The sequence below is a fragment of the Pipra filicauda genome, unplaced genomic scaffold, assembly GCF_003945595.2.
Source record: "Pipra filicauda isolate LSUMZ 115617 unplaced genomic scaffold, ASM394559v2 scaffold22_size4397567_pilon, whole genome shotgun sequence".
Lineage (NCBI taxonomy): Eukaryota > Metazoa > Chordata > Aves > Passeriformes > Pipridae > Pipra > Pipra filicauda.
Window position 1 is genome coordinate 3,181,049 of NW_024104343.1, and position 18,359 is coordinate 3,199,407.

At 36.4% G+C, this 18,359-nt stretch overlaps 1 protein-coding gene across 4 annotated transcripts in view; it reads right to left on the minus strand.

The window, feature by feature from the left end:
* The window catches only part of GRIA2 (glutamate ionotropic receptor AMPA type subunit 2), a 96,322-nt gene that overhangs the window by 24,918 nt on the left and 53,045 nt on the right, over positions 1-18,359 (minus strand). For all 4 annotated transcript variants that reach the window (XM_027739560.2, XM_027739557.2, XM_027739558.2 and 1 more), the window contains exons 5-7: positions 18,233-18,286; positions 15,689-15,850; positions 30-197 (exon numbers count right to left, since the gene is read on the minus strand). In XM_027739560.2, coding sequence (XP_027595361.1) covers positions 30-197; positions 15,689-15,850; positions 18,233-18,286 — 384 coding nt within the window. The remainder of the gene's footprint in view (positions 1-29; positions 198-15,688; positions 15,851-18,232; positions 18,287-18,359) is intronic.

Here is an 18,359-nt window from a genome sequence, read left to right on the forward strand (position 1 = left end):
CATCCCAGCATTCACTCCAGGGAAGCTACCTGTTTCAACGCCCTTTCTATTTCTACACCATGACCCCAGGGTACAGCTGGATTTGCAAGACAATCTCCAGCATTTCCTCTTCTGGAGATCTCAATCCTCTGTTTACGCAAATTACGGAAAGCTTCTGTCATCACTTGAACAGCATCATAGGTCAGAGCAGAGGTATACTGAAAAGAAGTGAAAATATTTAATTAAAAAACAGACTCAGTTTCACTACACCTTTCAATCCCCTTGGTAACCCACTGAACACAGAAACACATTAAAAATAGAAAGGATAGTAAGATATACCTGAAATCAGTTTTTCTTTTGTGACCCTCTGAGGGGCATCTATGAAAATTAATGAAGTGTTCTCCATTCAGAATGGTTAGGGGCAGTGCCAATAAATCTAAACTAAAGATTTACAGCTGTTTTCAGTGTGAATTAAATTTCTTTCTCACTATGTAGCAGATATGGCTGGAAGTCCATGGAGGTGAAAGGGGAAAAAAGAAATTACTTCCACTATTTAACTTGAGCTAGCCACTAAAAATAAGAAATTGTTCCTCTGGTTACACTCTTCATGGAGATGCATTTATTTACAGATTTCTAGACTTCATCTCCTCCCACATATATACACATAAAACCCAACAGCATATATTTGTATATACATATGCTCAAATTTTTTCCCTTAAATATAAAAACCCAGGGGGACCTATTTTCAAGTATGCAATACCTTGTCAACACCATGCAAAAATAGTTTTTGGGCTGAGATGCCTGGAAGAACTCATGCCCCTCAAAGAGCAATATAGGCAAGGAAGAGCCCCATGTTCCTAATCTGACATAATCTAAGGATCTTTACAACTTGAGAGACATCAGAGAAGAATCCTGTGATCACACACATCAGAAACTGGGGCTAAACAGTCATAAGAAGTTGTCATCAGTGAGTGGAAAATTTTACATCTCAACTAACTAACTGAACTTAAACCACATGTGCACATACACTGAGGATTTTGTTGGATGGGCTTTATGAGCCAAGAACACTGCAATTATGCCAAATATAAGGGCCATTTTTGGAAATACGGGCCAGAATATAACTACTTACAGGCTTATGAATGAATGGAATGATCCCTGTGAAGGCTATTAGATGTTGAAAATATATAAACTGTAAAGCAGAGAGAAATAATATACTGGCTCTTTGCTTCAATGGCTCAGACTTTAATGAGAACTTTAATTAGTTAGCTCAAGTCATCCAGAAGGCTATTGTAATTGTAACCAAGGTAAGTTCCTGAATTGAGGTAGTTTCTGTATGCAACTGTTAGACCTTGGAAAGGAAGAAAAGGAAGGTAGAACTCTTTTTTCAGATCTATAAGCTGACTGAGTGATCAGTGTGAACCTTCTCAGTAAAGTTTTCTCAGTGACTTGTACAGAAATCTTTAAAGGGATCAGAATAGCAGAAGAATGAAGTGAAAGATTGGCTGGAGTCAATACTACTTTCTCCTACTGGAGTAGCAGTGATTAAATGTCTATGTGGATTTGAAGATGAGGTTTATAGAACCTTCTACAAAGACAGAAGGGACTCTGACTAGCAATAATTCCTTAAACATAGCTTTTTGCAGTACAGAAACAGATTGTTCCACACTAGGTTCTGAGAAATTCTGGACACAGCACTGTCATGAACACTGAAACATACCCTGAGTAGTAGAGAAAATATGAGCTTGAAATTGAGAAGTTATAATGCTATCTAATTCAGTTATTCTATGTTTCATTTGACCATTGAGATATATTTAATGTATTATCTCAAGAATATTATTCCTGTAGTATACAATCACTGGCCTGAATATTCACAACTCAGTCATACATTAGGTTTGTGTAGAGCTTTGTCTATCAATCTGTATCTGTATGTGCATACATGTCATCACATATATAAAATCTACATGTCATAATTGAGGTGAAGACATCTGTAATCTAAAGATCCCAAAATATTTTACAAGCACTGTTGGAGATGCCATGAAAGCAAACAGCCCATGAATCATTTCTTATTGCTTTATTCTGCATACACTTTCAGCTCCTAATAACCTTCATGGGGCTCATTAAAACTATCTACAGTTTCATAAATAGATGTAAAGTTGACAAACTAAACCTAAGTGAACTCATTACCATAAACAAGAAATGACATACCAATAACCTGGTCATGCAGAGCAGAGAAGTGTCTATGTGTATGTGTCTGCATAATAAATAAAATGGTCAGAAGTTAAAGGATGCATTAGCCCTGTCTTGATTCACTTTGGTTTACTGGAGATTCACCCACATTCTAGTCTGCACTATTAAAATAAATGGGAGCACTATTTGGAACATTATTCTGTAGAAGTGGGATGGGTCTTGCATCTTACTATTGTTATGGCACTGTAAATCTCCCAATTTCATTTCAGTTCCTTTCAACTTTATATGATAATATCAGCAACTTTAATACAAAATGGAATAGGTACTATAGTAGAGATTCTACAGAATCACCTGCAATAATTAAAGCATGGCTAAGAATATGCAAAAAGAAAATCCTGCATGTCACAATTTTAGAACTATGATAATAAGCTGATAATATAAACTATAATATAATGCACTGAAGTGGCTAAAGATTTTACAGTTCTTGCTATAAAACACACATTGTATGAATGTCATATGAAAAGAATTTTCTCTAAGTAGATGCCCTCATCGCCAAGCAGAGAAAACACAAGGTCCAAGTGATTTTCAACTTAAATTTCTAACTAACTTCAACTTAAATGTTCTACAGACCTTAGCAAAATTTGTAAGTTGTAATTGCAAAGATGAATTTGAAAAGTAAAGACAAAACAAAGTCATCCCAGACTAAGCAGAAGATATTACTTATGCGCTGTCCAAGAAAAACTGGCAAGATGCTGCCTTTTGTAACTTCAGCTGTTTTCCACTAAATTCAGAAGATACCAGGAATCTTTAACTAAGAGGCCCAGTATTCTCTTTTGTACAGTCAGCAACTGAATCTTTTGAGGATGAAATTGGAGAATACAACCCCAGAAGAAAAAGATTTTGTTTACGTATCTTTCAAAGTTGTAAGATATTTGAACCTGTTTTTAAATCTGTGTTTAACTCAATTCCTGCCCATGTGCTGAAGACAAAGCTGAGAGATATGATTAGACATCTAAAATATAACACTAAAAGAATAAACTTAAGCAGTGGAAAAGAAATAAATATCTCAAGACATCAATGCAAAAAAGAGAAAAAAAGAGGAAAGTATTCTGAGTCACAAGAAGTTGAATTGTTTTTCTCTTGATTTGGATATCTGCAATGTCTAAATCTATCCTTAACTGACTATAGTTTGGGTTTGTTTGCGGTTTTTTTATGGTCAGAGAAGAGTCATAAGCATACTAAGGTGTGATTCATTTGACCAGTTAGAAACCTTTCTGAAGAAGAAATTAGTTGTGCTTTAGATTCCACTAACTTCATCTCCAGGGATTTCTGAGACTACCAGAGAAGTCCAGGGTGATCAGCTTAGATACAGATATCTACATTGTAGACAAACTAATAACAAATTAAAACCACTCAAGGGGACTATGAACTAGCCATTCACCCCTAATCTAACAAAACAGTGAGAAAGACAAACAAAAGAATACAAAAATGTTGGCAGGGACTCTAGCAGCAAAGAATGCAGTGCTATTGTTCAAGACACTAGGGAACCCTCAGCTAGAATAGCAGATCCAGCTGTAGCAGTGCTCAAGAAGGCAGAAATCAGTTTGAAAAGAGGCACAGATGGAGGTTCCTCACCATATATGGGGAACTTCTACTGGAAAAGCAGGAGAAGGGACACTATCACTAACAGAGGCTAAGAGAAAAGAGGTCTAAAAATTTGATACAAATATTTTTCCTTGGAGAGAGGTAAGTTTCTGACAGAGGTAATAAAGGAAACGTTCTTTGTTGCCAGTGCAAGAGGGTAGAATCAGTAGGTATAAACACACTTTCAGCATTTTTTCTTATATTTAAACAATTTAAATTTATTTAAATACCAATAAATATATATAATAATCTATAATAAAATCTCTCATCTGAATTTTGTGCATTTTTCCCACAATAAAGCACTTCTCTACTTGAATGCTCGTGTCTTCAACAAAAGCAGAAAGATTGATATAAACATTTCTACATTTTTATAAATTATATATAAAAACCAGGTATATACATATGTAAACCCACAAGCAAAAAGAAATGAGACAGAAAGTTACTTCTCAAGAACTAGTAAAGGAACTGAGCAAGTATCTCTTATTACTTCCAATGTAGTCAAACTAATGCTTAAGGGTCTTTCTTTAATTACTGTATCTGGGGGCTATTTTGAAACAGTATTACGTACATTTTGGAAATTATTTGAAAGTGGTCTGACAGATGAGTTAGTGGAAAATTCAGTGAAAGAGAGTGGAAAATTCACCAACTGATAGGAAATGGCTAACTCCTTCACGATCTCACGACACCTTGAATGCTGTCATGACAGGGCATGGAAATGCAAAGAACTACTTTCAACAGAAATAAGAGAAACTGTCAAATCTTGTACACATAAATGTCATTGTAACTTGACTGTGCCCATAATCATGCTTTGATTTCATCTGTTTTGTACAGGCAATAGCATGAATGAGGGTCTGTACACAGCAGCATGTTGAGCTGGTTGCCATTCAAACTGCAAATGGGCTTTAGGCACAGAAGCAGCTTCAATAACTATGGGCATGTTTCAAATACTGGGGCTGTGAGGTAGAGGTCAGGAAGCCCAGAAAAGACAATGTCTGCCTCCTCCTCTTTGATCTTTATGTTAGGATGGAGCTCTAGTGAAAATAGTCAGTCATAGCAACAGACTTGCTTTCAGTTGAAAATAATTGCATATATATCCAAGATATTTGGGAATATTACTTGTAATTTTTTTTATAACAACAGTCCTGACTAAAGGGGAAAGAGAAATTAATAAAATGTAAATTAACCTGATCTTTAAAAAAACGAATTTAAACTAATATCAGTAAGAAGGGGTTAGAGATCAAGCCCTATTTATCTTAATGAATATACTATCTCTATTAACTTTTGTTTCCCAAAGTTGTAGAGTCACATCAACTTCCATTTTGATAACAGCCCTTATTTAACATATTTCCAGAACTCTATGTGTACAGAAAAGCTAGACAAATAATAGGTATTTTTGCTTTGAAATGCCACAATGACATGAGATGCAAAGAACACCTTAAGCAACCTGTCACCTTAGAAAAACTTAAGTATTCAGCTTCAAAACTGCAATCCAGAAAAACTGCTGATTTTGTGACATGTTTATTTTAATTATCTCCTTGTTTGGTTTAGAAAGGCTGCTTTCTGGGCACACCCAGAACAGCTAGCCCAGTAGCTAGGCACTTGCCAAAGCCTAAATCCCTGGAAGTCTAGCTCTTATTTGAAAGACATACAGAACATCCAGCAGAGATGAACAAGACTGGGGCACTCGAATTATCCTAGTGCTCCCACTGTAGGATATTTCCAGGGGAAAGTGACCTTCTTTCACTCTTTTTAAAACCGAATATAGCAAAGATCACAAGATTTATAAATTCCAAGGTGCTTGGCCTTTCTACCTATTTCACCTACTTCTTTAATAGGAAGGACATTCCTGAACTGTAATTCCTCCCCCAAGATTATTTCCAATTCAGAATAATCTTCTCACTAGAGCCATTGGAGGTGCTAATTCAGCAGGAAAAAAAAAAAAAAAAAAGAGAGAGAAGGAGTGCAGGTACCTGCTGTTTTGTTTTGTTGGTTTTTTTTTAATTTTACAGTGAGGACAGAGGTTTTAAAGTACTTTGATCTTCCAGTAGATTAAATCCAATGACCAAAGAAAAAAGCTAATGCTAGGATAAAACAAATGTTTCTTCAAAATATCAGAAAAATGTCAGAGATGAAACAAATTATGGATCTGGGCAGAAGTTTTCATAGCAAAGTGAATGTTCCATCTTCCAGGAGTCCAGGAGTAAGCAGTACAATGCCAGATCTTATTAACGGCATTGGCATTTGAATCTACTGCATTTCCAGACCTTTTTCCATTTAAATGAACAGAAAGTCAGAAAATACAGAAGCTGTCTGGGAATTTATCCCTTCCATTATCCAGAAGGTCAAATAAGTCTAATATTGTGCCCCCTTTACTTTCTGAAAACACATCACAGAGAAAGAGCTCTGCCATGTCAGTCTTAGAAATCTTTTGATATCTCTCTCAACTAAGCAATCTGCACCCACAGAAAGATGGGCAGATGCTTTCAGAAGTGTCCTGCCCTTTACTCTCGGTCCACTATGTTGTTTTTTCTTAGCTTTTGTTGAGTGAGTGGTGAGTGGATCTAATGCATATAACTGGCGAGATAATTCAATATTGTTCACTCAGAAAGCAGGGTTAGTAACAATGCTATGCTACAATCCATGGCTGGACAAGGCTTGTACTTTGCTGTTGCTCCAGTTATCATGTATAAGTTATTTAAAGTGAATGAAATACTGAAGCAGACTCCGAGTTCTGCCAGTGCCATGAAAAACAATGTTGCATCTTTTATGCTAGTGTTAAAAAAAACCCCAAATCCCACAAAACAAACCCTCCATAAAAACCCCAAAACATTCACAGCTGTAGCCTTTTTTCCCTTAATCTATCATACTATCTGCAGTACAAAAATGTCTTTCCTTCTAACACTTCCTAATGAGAAAGAATAACTAGCAAGTGTTAAAAGAAGATCTTGAATGGAGTAAAGTAGCTTTCAATGCACATCTTTACACTGTATCTTTTTTCTCTACCTTAAAGCTTTCTTTCTCCCTCTGAAAAAACCTGAATAATTAAAAATAAATAAACCAGGAAGACATCTAATCTCTCCTTACAGTAAAGAGAAACAACTCTAAACTGTTCATAATTTACATGTTTGGACAAATGTAAATTGTTTACTCACTACAGTTGTGTAACAACTTCTTTGAACCTCATATCATGGAGGTTCTTAAAAATCGTTAGTAATTACTCAATGGCTGAAAAGTTTCCTATCTCAACTCACCTATTTTTATTAAGTTCCTTAAAATGTCTATCTTGTCCTTTTCTGGAAAGTCATTTTTCTGGAAGCTTTTTAAACCCTCCTAATTCTCAAAATCTAAAGTTTATTCCTGGTGAACCTTTTAGCACCAAAAAAACCCACATAGAGCTTGACAAAAAAATTAAAACCGTTTAGTTGGATTTGAATTCAAAGAGCTTTGCAGAATAAAAATACCAATTATTTGGATTTGAACCCACAGCATTTTACTCACAAAAGATGCCATAGTATTCTAATCATGCCACTACATATGGAAAATATGCACGCTAATAAAATAAATAAGATTTAGAATTATTTGTGTAATCTTACTTCTAACTGTAAACAGAATATACTTGCAAAACAGCAATGCCTCTAAGGATAAAATCACCTTTAACTTATCACAAAGATTATATGGCATTTTAATTGTCACCATATGAATACATAAAAGCTTTTACTTTTAGGCTAAGCCAGAGCAAAGTATGTCACTCTTCATAGTGGTAAAAATCAGCAGGATCCAGCAGCATAAACTGAAGCCTAAGGTTATGGTAGTAAAAACAGACCAAGCAGGGAAATCTCACAAGATGAGAACAAAATGTACAAATATAAAGGCAAAAGACATTTCTGAAAAAAACATGCTCCAAGAAATGGATTTGAAAGAGCTAGTGGGAATGCTTGAAGTGTTAAAGTGTAGGGGGTTGGTTTGGGGTTTTTTTGGGGTGAAGAGAAGAAAAAAACAATCAATGATTCTCATCATACACATTGCATTGTTCTAAGAATTTTCAAAATCTGCCATTTAAAACTATTATTAATAATTCAAGTCTTAAATTTAAAAGAATAGAAAAATAACTGCAAAAAAACCCTGAACCACAACAATTCCCCCTTTCCATTATCAGTTCTTATCTACCCCAACCAGTACAGTATTTGCCTGTTGTCTCAAGATGAACAGCTTTCTCCTGTTTGCTCCAATCTAATTTCCAAGTAAAGTCCTAATAGAATTGAATACACCATTCTTACTAGGTTGCTGAATTTCCCAAACACAGTTAACACTTCATGTTTACTTATCTGCCTCCCCATACTAGATAATATAGGCAGCTACCTACATTGACTGGTCCTTAATACCAGGCCTGCCCCAGAATGTATGTCTCCTCTCCCTGTTAATGTAAGTGATCCCCAGTGCTTCTCCTCCTCCCTTTTTCCCCTGACCCAAGAAACATTCAGTCATAGATGCCTCTTCAGCTCTGAGCTGCCACCACCCTTCTGTGCCTTTCACTTACGTACCAACAGCCTCTTTTCACTTTGCTGACCCGTTTTTTTGAATGACATCATTCCTCCTCCTTCTCCTCCTATTTTCATCTTTGTGTATCACTCCCTCTTCTCCTCTTATCCCCACTTCTCCATCAAGCTCTACTGTCCCAAATGACACTGGTCTTTCTGAGGCCAAAGGTACATCTGATCTTGACGAACCCTTGGAGCATGAAGGAGTAGTAGCTTTTCCGATTTATATCAACCATATTGAGGTGAATTGCTGGTTGAAAAAAGTGATAGAGTTCTCCTGGGAAAATAGGCAGGAGGAATCCACTGCAGTTTGTTGGCTGAAGATCCTTAAAAATTTATAATTACTAAGTAGATTCAAATTCAAAGAAACATAGCTTCATAGAGACACTTGGTTCTATAGTTTTCTAAAGTCTGGCAAATACTTTTACTTTAGCACAATTCAGCCACTTGCACTTGCAGGATCGAAGGATCTGGGTCAATTGGCCCTTTGTATGTCTGAGACAAACCTACATATACTGCCTGAAACCAACCACTACTTTCAGTGACTAAACATTCCATTCTTTAATTGAGTTTTCCTTACAAAAAACCCCAAACCAAACCAAAGCAACTATGCTGTAATGAGTGATAACATGGAAAAGGCCCTTAGGCTATTAAAAAGGAGCATGAAGTATAACACTGAAATTTCTTATGCCCACAATTTTTTATGTATTTTTTCAAGTAGAGAAGACTGGGATTCAAAAGCCCAGTGAAACCAGGTAGCTAGAACATTAACTGCTATATTCTGTTAGTAGTATTATTGGAAGTAGTAGCCAGAACAATCTCACAAATCTACAGTTTTACAAGGGCACTTAAAAAAAAATTACTCCAGATCAGTTTCTGGTTAAATCTTATAATAAATACTGAAATTAACTATTTTTTTTTTAAATTCTTATTTATAAATCATTATGATCTACTTGAATTAAAGCACATTCAATCATATTTTCTATTAAAACTGTAGCAGGTGCAATAGAATATCCCTTATAACTCTTACTAAAATTCATTGCATTATAAAACCATTTTCCAACACACTGCAATCATAAGAGGCATGACCCAAAATGAAGGTATTGTCTAATTAATTAACTGTACACTTTTGCTTCCTCATCTATATCTAGACTGAATGTCTTCTGAATTTTCAGTTTGAATAATTGTTTTCATTGTTTTCTCCTTTGCTCCTTATTATCAGCGAGTCATCTAAATTTTAATTATTTCTGCAAGGCACATAATCGTGTGATATATATTTATATTTTTTTTTCTGCATGTTATCGGCATTGCATCCTTGAGGTAAATTAGCACCAGTAGAGTTAAACCAGCATCTTTCAGTTACAAGCATCAGTCTTCCTGACTTATGGTTTCATAATAATTTCCTAAAAGACAACACGACTATAAAAAAGAGACTTGAAAACATGAAACTACTGAGGGCAAAATCAGGAGGTAGAAACAATGTAGTGTTTTGGTATTGCAGCTATGCATTGGTTGGGTGGGGAAAGAGATTATGAAGCTAGAAATCCAATCATATGAATTCTGAACATCTGAAACATTATGTACCAGCATGAAGCACTTCAAGCCATTGAAAATAGCTGCAGTGAGCACTGTGGTTGTTATCATGTTCCAACACAATGGTATTCCCTACATGTCTGAGCTGGTTTAGGTCTTCAACCAGGCAGCCCCAAAATCTTTCCTGCACACGGAATGTAGTTTCTGTATCTATCATGCACAAGTTGGCTCAGGTACTTCTTGCACACACCAAGTCTAAGGTTGGTCTTAGAAAAGCTTATCACAGAGTAGAATGGCTTCTAAAACAGACTATTTCAGCTGGACAGACCTATAATGATCATCTAGTCCAACTGTCTGAACAATTCAGGGCTGGCCAATTTTAAAGTGTGTTGTTAAGGGCACTGTCCAAATGCCTTTTAAACACTGACATGCTTGGGGCATTGACCACCTCTTTCAGAGGCCTGTTCCTGTGTTTGACCACCCTCTTGGTAAAGAAATACTTCCATAGATCCAGTCTGAACCTGCTCTGGCGCAGCTCTGAACCATTCCCACACATCCTGCCACTAGATACTAGAGAGAAGATTTCAGCACCTCTCTCTCCACTTCCCTCCTCAAGAAGCTGTAGAGAGCAATGAGGTTGTTCCTCTGCCTCCTTTTCCCACAAAAAGACAAGACCAGAGTCCTTACCTGCTCCTCATAGGACACGCCTACTTTAAGCTTAGTACTTACATGGCAGGTTGACTCTGCCTGGACATCAGGTGCCACCAAAGCTGTTCTATCACTCTCGTCCTCAGAGGGACAGAAGAGAGAAAATATAATGAAAGGCTAATGGACTGGGATAAGGGGAGGGAGAGATCACTCAGCAATCACCATCATGGGCAGAACAGACTCCACTTGGAGAAAATTTAATTTATTACCAATCAAATCAAAGTAGGATAAGAGAAAATAAAAACTAAATCTTAAAGCATCTCACCCTACTCCTCCCTTCTTCCTGGACTCAGCTTCACTTACAAATTCTCTATACTCCCCTGCTCCCACAGGGGCACAGAGGGACATGGAACGAGGGTTGCAGTCTGTTCATCACACGTCTCTGCCACTGCTTCCTCCTAGCTCCGTGTCAGGTCCCTTCCATGGGAGACAGTACTCCACAATCTTCTCCAATGTGAGTCCTTCCTATAGGCTGCAGACCTTCATGAACTACTCCAGCACGGGTCTCTTCTACACGGTGCAGTCCTTGAGGAACAGATTGCTCCAGTGTGGGCCCCATCCACAGGGTCACAAGTCCTCACAGCAAACCTGCTCTGGTGTGGGCTCCTCTCTTCATGGGTGCACAGGTCCCTGCCAGAAGCTTGCTGCAGCACAGGTTTCCCATGGGGTCACAGCTTCCTTCAGGCATCCATTTGCTCCAGCGTGTAGTCCTCCACAGTCTTCAGGTGGAACTCTGCTCCCCTGTGGACCTCCATGGGCTGCAGGACAGCCTGCCCTTACTATGGTCTTCACCACAGGCTGCAGGGGAATCTTAGCTCTTGCACCTAGAGCACTTCCTCCCCCTCCTTCCCCACTGACCTTGGTGTCTGCAGGGCTGTTTCTCTCATATACTGTCACTCCCCTCTCTGGGTGCTATTGTGCAGCAGCTTTGTCCCCTTCTTAACTATGTTATCCCAGAGGAACTACCACCATCGCTGATGGGCTCAACCTTGGCCAGTGGCAGGTCCATCTTGGAGCTGGCTGGCATTGGCTCCCTCAGAAATGGGGGAAGCTTCCAGTAGCTTCTCACAGAAGCCACCCCTGTAGCCCCCTGTTACCAAAGCTTTGCCACACAAAGGCAATACAAATTATGTCTCACCAGCCTCCAAGAGGTACAAATTGAGCTTCTTCCTGAAAATAGACCAAAGGCTGCCCCCAAACAGAATGAATTAATCAGATAATGAAGTTGAAGTAGTTGGATGGGAATGGATGTGCTGTCCTTCAGTGTCCTTCCACAAGAAACTTGCCTTAAACTTGCCTTAAACATAACAGTCTGACACCACACTAAGGCTCAGAAAGCCCAACATATTTGTAAATACACAATAATGGATCAAACGAAGATATCAACTTGTTATTATTAGGCCTTGATAAAATTAAATATGGTTTTTTTTTCCCTGCTCGACAAAGAAATTCACGAGGATGCTCAACTGTATGTTTCTAGATCTACACATCATTAGCTCTTTTAGAACTGATAACACCCTTGGTTACAACAGATATATTATAAATTTCATCTAGGTAAACAGTGTATCAGCTTTACTTTTGAAAGATGAAAAGACCATCTGGAAAAACTCTTCAAAGCACTAGCTTTATGTACCCTGCTTAATCTTTAAATCTTGTGGTTTTATCAGTACAGGTACAGCGCAGCAAGAAAAAAAATCAGTGTTTTTTCTCACCCATTCCTAAGACTGTAATTTCTTATAACTAATGTTTTATGAATTGTGAAGATGCATTTTTAAAGCAATTTGATCCAGGTCCTCTTCTGGGCATCTAAAGCACAGGTTTTTAACAATGCTTTTGCTTCTTGAAGACCGTTTTCCTTTGAAACGCACTTTTTCTTAGAAAGGATGTCTTTCTCTGTTTTCAGGACTGTATTTGGATGCTGTGACATGTCTTATATCAGCTCAGTCATATTCCACTGACTTGCATTTTAAAATGTGAAATGAATGTACACTTCTTTTTGGATTACAAAAGAAAGATAATACAACACAGTTGCAATGTTTTTGTCTGCAATGATAGAACATTTACAATTGCAAGTATAATATTACCTGCAAGGGGCATGTAACCATCTCTCACTTCTATACTGATAATACAGGGTTTTTATTAGCCTTTCCATCCATTTCATATGGGATCTGCTGCAACAGTTTCCTAGATTCCATGGGAACTAGTGGCAAAAGCTCATTTATAAGCACTGACAATTTAGAAAACTACCTCAAAACAAAAAGGGGAGAAACGTTACTCATAAGATCACTGAAGGGACAAATGGAAGACCAGTGTTTTAACCTGCTCAGTAACTTAGATGTTTGTACACTATTTCAAAAAGCAAGGGGTAACAAACACAGCTAGAATAATAACATAAGAAGGAATGTGATGTTCAGCAAGGACAGGTAAGTAATGCATTTAAACAGCCTTAATCGACAGCAGCAAAGGAAAGCAATGCAGAAGAAGATCTGGTTGTTAGCATGTATCTCATGACAAATATATTTCAATAGCATCATGATGGTGAGGAGAGGGAAAAAAAAAAGAAAAAACAACTAACACAAAAGGAAACCGTAGAATGAGTATGGTCTCTAAGATACGTGAAGCCGTTATTTCCATTTCTTCAGCATAGCACTTGGATGCAGTGCAGCAGCCAGTCTGGCATTTCTATTTGGTACCAAATGGAAAGGTTCCAGAGCAAAATGATGAACAGGATCAGAGAGCAGAAAATGTAAAGGAAAGGGATTATTTAGTATTGCAGGGAGGAAAGCTAGGCAGGAAATAAGGTAGACATCTTTAAATATAGGACAACTAAAAAGGAGAACTCCCTCATATCCATTAGAAACGCATAAAGGAGTAATGAATTAGGTGATATAAAGGCTGATTGAGGCTAGACAAAAGCCAAAAATAAGATTATTTAAACTGTGAAATAGATTGCTTGGGGAAGTTGTGAAATCACTACCCACAGGAACTGCACAGGTTTATCTGATTCTGCCTTCAGGCAAGGAGGATGGACTGGGTGACTGACTGCTCAAAGACCTTTCTTGCCCTGTTTCTATGATTTCTGTGATTCTGCCCTGCCTCTTGCTTCCTCAAGGACAGGAATGAAATGTGACATATCTCTGACCTTACATGTAATGACAAGCAAAAATGACAAGTAATACGTGTATAAGGACAAGAGAAAGACAAAGAAATACAGTAACTGATATAATCAATGTCACTAAATATTGCAATATATATTTCCACTTTCCCCACCATCAATACCTCTGGCATTTATAACTTATCTGATAATTTAACATAGGTCTCAATTTCTTGACTGAGTATCAGTGCAATCCGTATGTTCCTTAATCAATCAATATATAAAGAGAGATCAGCCTTTAAATTTAAAATTTTAATTAAATTTTAATTTAAAATTCAATTCTAAATTGAATTTAAAATGTGTTCTAAGTTAATGAAATTCATGAAAATAAGTGTTTCAATTAATTTAGTTTTCCTATCCATAACAAAATCAAAACAAGAAGATATTCTAAATAGCCTCCTTCAACCCTTTCAATTTCTGCTAGACTTGAAAGGACCTATCATGGAAGAAATAAAGAGAATATCTGTGATAGAGTTAAGATATTTTAGTGTTTTAATAAAACATTGCAACCACCTCATGTTATTTAACACACATGCAATTTCCTGTTAGGTGGCACCAGAGGAACCAGAGTTCTTGCTACTGTGCCCCACCCAGTTGTTTTTCCATCAGTGATAAAAACTGCAACTTGGTTTCAGTTTGACTTCTTTACTTCAGTCATGTATTTCAATGTTATTATTTCCAGGCTATGATTCTGCAACATGAATAGGTAGGTAGGTAGATTTGGGCACTCAGTAACCAGAGAGACAAAACAATTCTATTAATCACCCACAGCCACATCCCTTCTCTTTTTCCTAAATGAGAACAATACAGATTATATATACTATGTCTGTAATATGAATGTACCTAAAAACATGAGATAGTTTACTCTGTCAAACATCAAATAAGAAAATTCACTTCTTCCATCACAGATTTTAAACTACAAAAATAACCACAGAAAAAATCATTGCTTTGACTAAGTTACCACCAAATTTGACCTCATAAAAAAGGAATCTATAATCTTTATTTTTTAACTGAAATTAAGGTTGTGTGCTTTAAAGGACTTTTGTTTCAGGAATTTAAAAAATGGTTTTTCCATTCCTTGCTGAAACTTCTTATTCATCTCATTATAAATTAAGAATATACTTCATATTCAAACTATAGCACAAAAAAAGAGTTATGCCTAAAGGATTTGTCATTTATCTTTTTCTCTAAAATCATTTTAGAGCTATTTAAGAATACACGTTCTTATTAAAATTTCTGATTGTATTACTTAAACCAAAAATTATTTAGCATTAAAATTGAGTTATTATTTTTAACATCTTGCAGCCACTAACTGATTTTCATAACGTAAGTAAGAAAGTAAGAAGGTACGATTATCCTAGTTTTATCCAGCAGGAAAACTGAGGTAAGGAAATTTAACCACTTGCCCGGTGTCACATCATGTGACTCAGGCCTGAAATGAGACCATCATTCTGTACGTCAGATATAGCATTTAATTTTAAAAGCCTTTGTAGGACTTAAGCCTCTGTCTTAAAGCAACTGTCCTACCATTTCTTAGGTACCATTTCTTAGATTTTATATCAAAAAAGTGCTAAATCTGTGTTCCCCAGAAGCTAATGTAGGACTAAACATTTGTCTTTAAAACATTTCAATACACAGAGAAAGAGAAAAATCAGATGTAGTCAGTACATAATTAACATATCATCACATCCAAAAGAATTACCTAATAAGCTGTCAGGCACAGATTTACAGGGACAGAAGAGAAACTAAAGTTTTCTTAAACATTTTTGAGAATGTAGCATCTTGGCTCAAATGGTCCTATGATAGAGAATGTTAAAAGTACCCCAGAGAAATATAAAATTTGTTGACACAGTTGATTTTCAAGGGCTTTCTCTGTCTAGTCTTTATATTCCAATTCTTTCACTTCCTGTCCATCTAGCATGGTTAAAAAAAATATAAGACATACCTTGATTGTACTAGTGTGTGCACCTGGATATTCTTTTTCCTCCAGTGTTGACCAACGTTGTATAAATTTTGACACCAGAGGATCATCATAGTCAACTATCTGAAATCCTGAGACATTAGCTCCTCCAAACTGAATTTTTGACAAATCTCCATCAGTAAATCCCTGGGCACAGAAAAAATTATGTGTGTTATTTCAATACTTTTGGCAGTTCTCTCAATAGTATATAGAAATACAGAGTTACCATACGACTTCTATTGCAGAAGTGTAAGCCAACATTTTCCTCAAACTGGATCCAAGCTTAAATCCTGGGCTGCCAGGATTAAGTTGTCGGCTCTGTCAGCCAGCAACCCTTCTTCTTGCTCACAAGACAAATATCTTTATAAAGCATGGGATAAGTGGATCTGTCCTTGCCATGTGCTACTTCTTAAACAATCCTGTTAATTTCAAGGGGACCGTTTAAATGAGAAAGGGAACACTGCCATGAGCAAGAGTTAAGCAAGCAAGTTTTAGCCAGGAATAGTTACAGCCACAGTTGTGTCCTCTTTTGTCAGGAACTCTAAAGCAGGTGGAACAACTTACTATCTCCTCAGCCTCCTCCCTCTGATATAAAGAACTATTTCTCATTCCTTCAGTTCTTGTATTCTGTTTTTTCCATGATTTAACTTTGCCCAAATAACCATACAAATGCATTTACATGAAATACTGACTTCAGACACTTTAGTTCAAATGAATGTTGAGAGTGAACACAAAAAGAAGCAACAACTTCAGACCACATTATCATAAGTTGCTACAACTGCTACACTAGGTGCTCCTAAATAATTGCATATTAGTGATCCTCACCAGTGATGTGCTGCTGCATGCTAATACAGACACTTTTATGGGGGTCGTGAAACTTTCTTCAATATTATCGTTAGTGTGACAGTTAACAGGAACATTCATTGTATACTCTTAACCTTTTCTCCATCTATCAGCATTTTTTATTCTCAAAGTAGATCAATTTTTTGACTGATTGATCAGACTAGAGGAGAACACTACTACAGACAAAAAAGAAAGAAGATAGATTCAGAGAAGATGGGATATGATCAAGTACTAGATAAGTTTCTTTTCTGACAGAAAAACAGTTTTAAAATAATTACCATAAACATTTTATATATGATATCAAACTGCTTTAAAATTCAAGATTCAATAAGTTTTAGATCTCATGGAATTACTGTTGCAAATTTAAAGTGATGGCTAAAATAGCAAGCAGTTAACATAATGAAATCCACCGGGCATATTTTCTAAAATTTCCCTCAGGAATCAAAATACTATTTATCCAACATTTGCAATGCAAAACACAAATATCTATATTATAAATATAAATATATAATATCTATATATAATATATATTATCTATGTAAGTCATTTAAGTTTTTCAAATTTTCTAAGACTTTTATGCTTGCTTTGTGACTATCAGTACCTTAACTTCTTTATCCAAAAATTATTTAATAAGATATAAAAATGAAACCCCAGTGTTCAGCCTTTAAAGAGGCCTTTAGAGTACAAGGCTTCTTCACACCATCACACTGACAGGATTCTTCAGAGTTCTGCCCGCCTAGCGGGAGAAGTGTTTCGATCAAAGCTGGGAGGAGACAGGGGTTACACCTGAAGTGCAATAGGCACACTATGGTCCTTCTGTTTCCTCAGACTCCTCAAAGGACTATAGAAGACAGTGTAAATTAGGGCACTCTGGGCCCTGCTGGAATTTATATCAAACACTATCACAGTTCAAGAATAAATGATGAAAACAATTATTTGCTGGCACTCGCATTATACAACCCCCAAAACTCTTTTCTTGAACGGGATAACTGAGATTCAAGCCTGAAGAATTTGCTTTGTCTGTTAAAAAAACTATTGGATTAGTTTCCCTAGCTTCACTAAATAAGTGTTGCTGACTTTAATGTCAGTAAAACGGCTTTCCACCTTTAAACACGACTTCAAAATAATTACCTTGACAGAATGTAGTGAGTTTTCCAAACTTTCCCCTTACAAAACTATATATATATATACTATCTAATCACCTACATTCAAGAAACATTAATTCAAACTGATTACCCAGCCAATCTGAGAGATAAATATGTATAAATCCGAGACTCACTAGTCTAACAGAATGAAAGTTGATAACTGTAATTTTTAAGTAGTTTAGAAGTGTGAGAGAGAAATTATCAGTTTTCTGAATTAATGTATCAGTCAATGATGCAGAAAGTTATTTTTCTAATTTCTGTACTCTCTTTTTCTAAAGTATGTCAAAAAAGAGAAGCTCTGTTGAAGTGCTGAGCAACTTTCATTCCCACTGAAGGGAATATCAGAGGAGGCATTAAGTCCTGAAAAGACTCAGCCAATAAAACAAATATCATCTCAACACATGCATTCATTTAGCAAGGATGAAGACATTTAGCTTTTTTCTGCTTTCTAAATTGCACTTAAAACAAAATACTAGTTGATGTGCATTCATAAACAGTAAAACTGAGTAATACAGGTATTTTAAATATTAAGAATACTTACCAGATTTGCAATGATATAATGGTATCCTTTAACATGTTTACCAATTGTGATAACCTGTAAAAAAGAAGAAATATGCCCATAATGGAGGATGTTCACCTGGTACGTGGACAGAGACTTGAAAAGTACA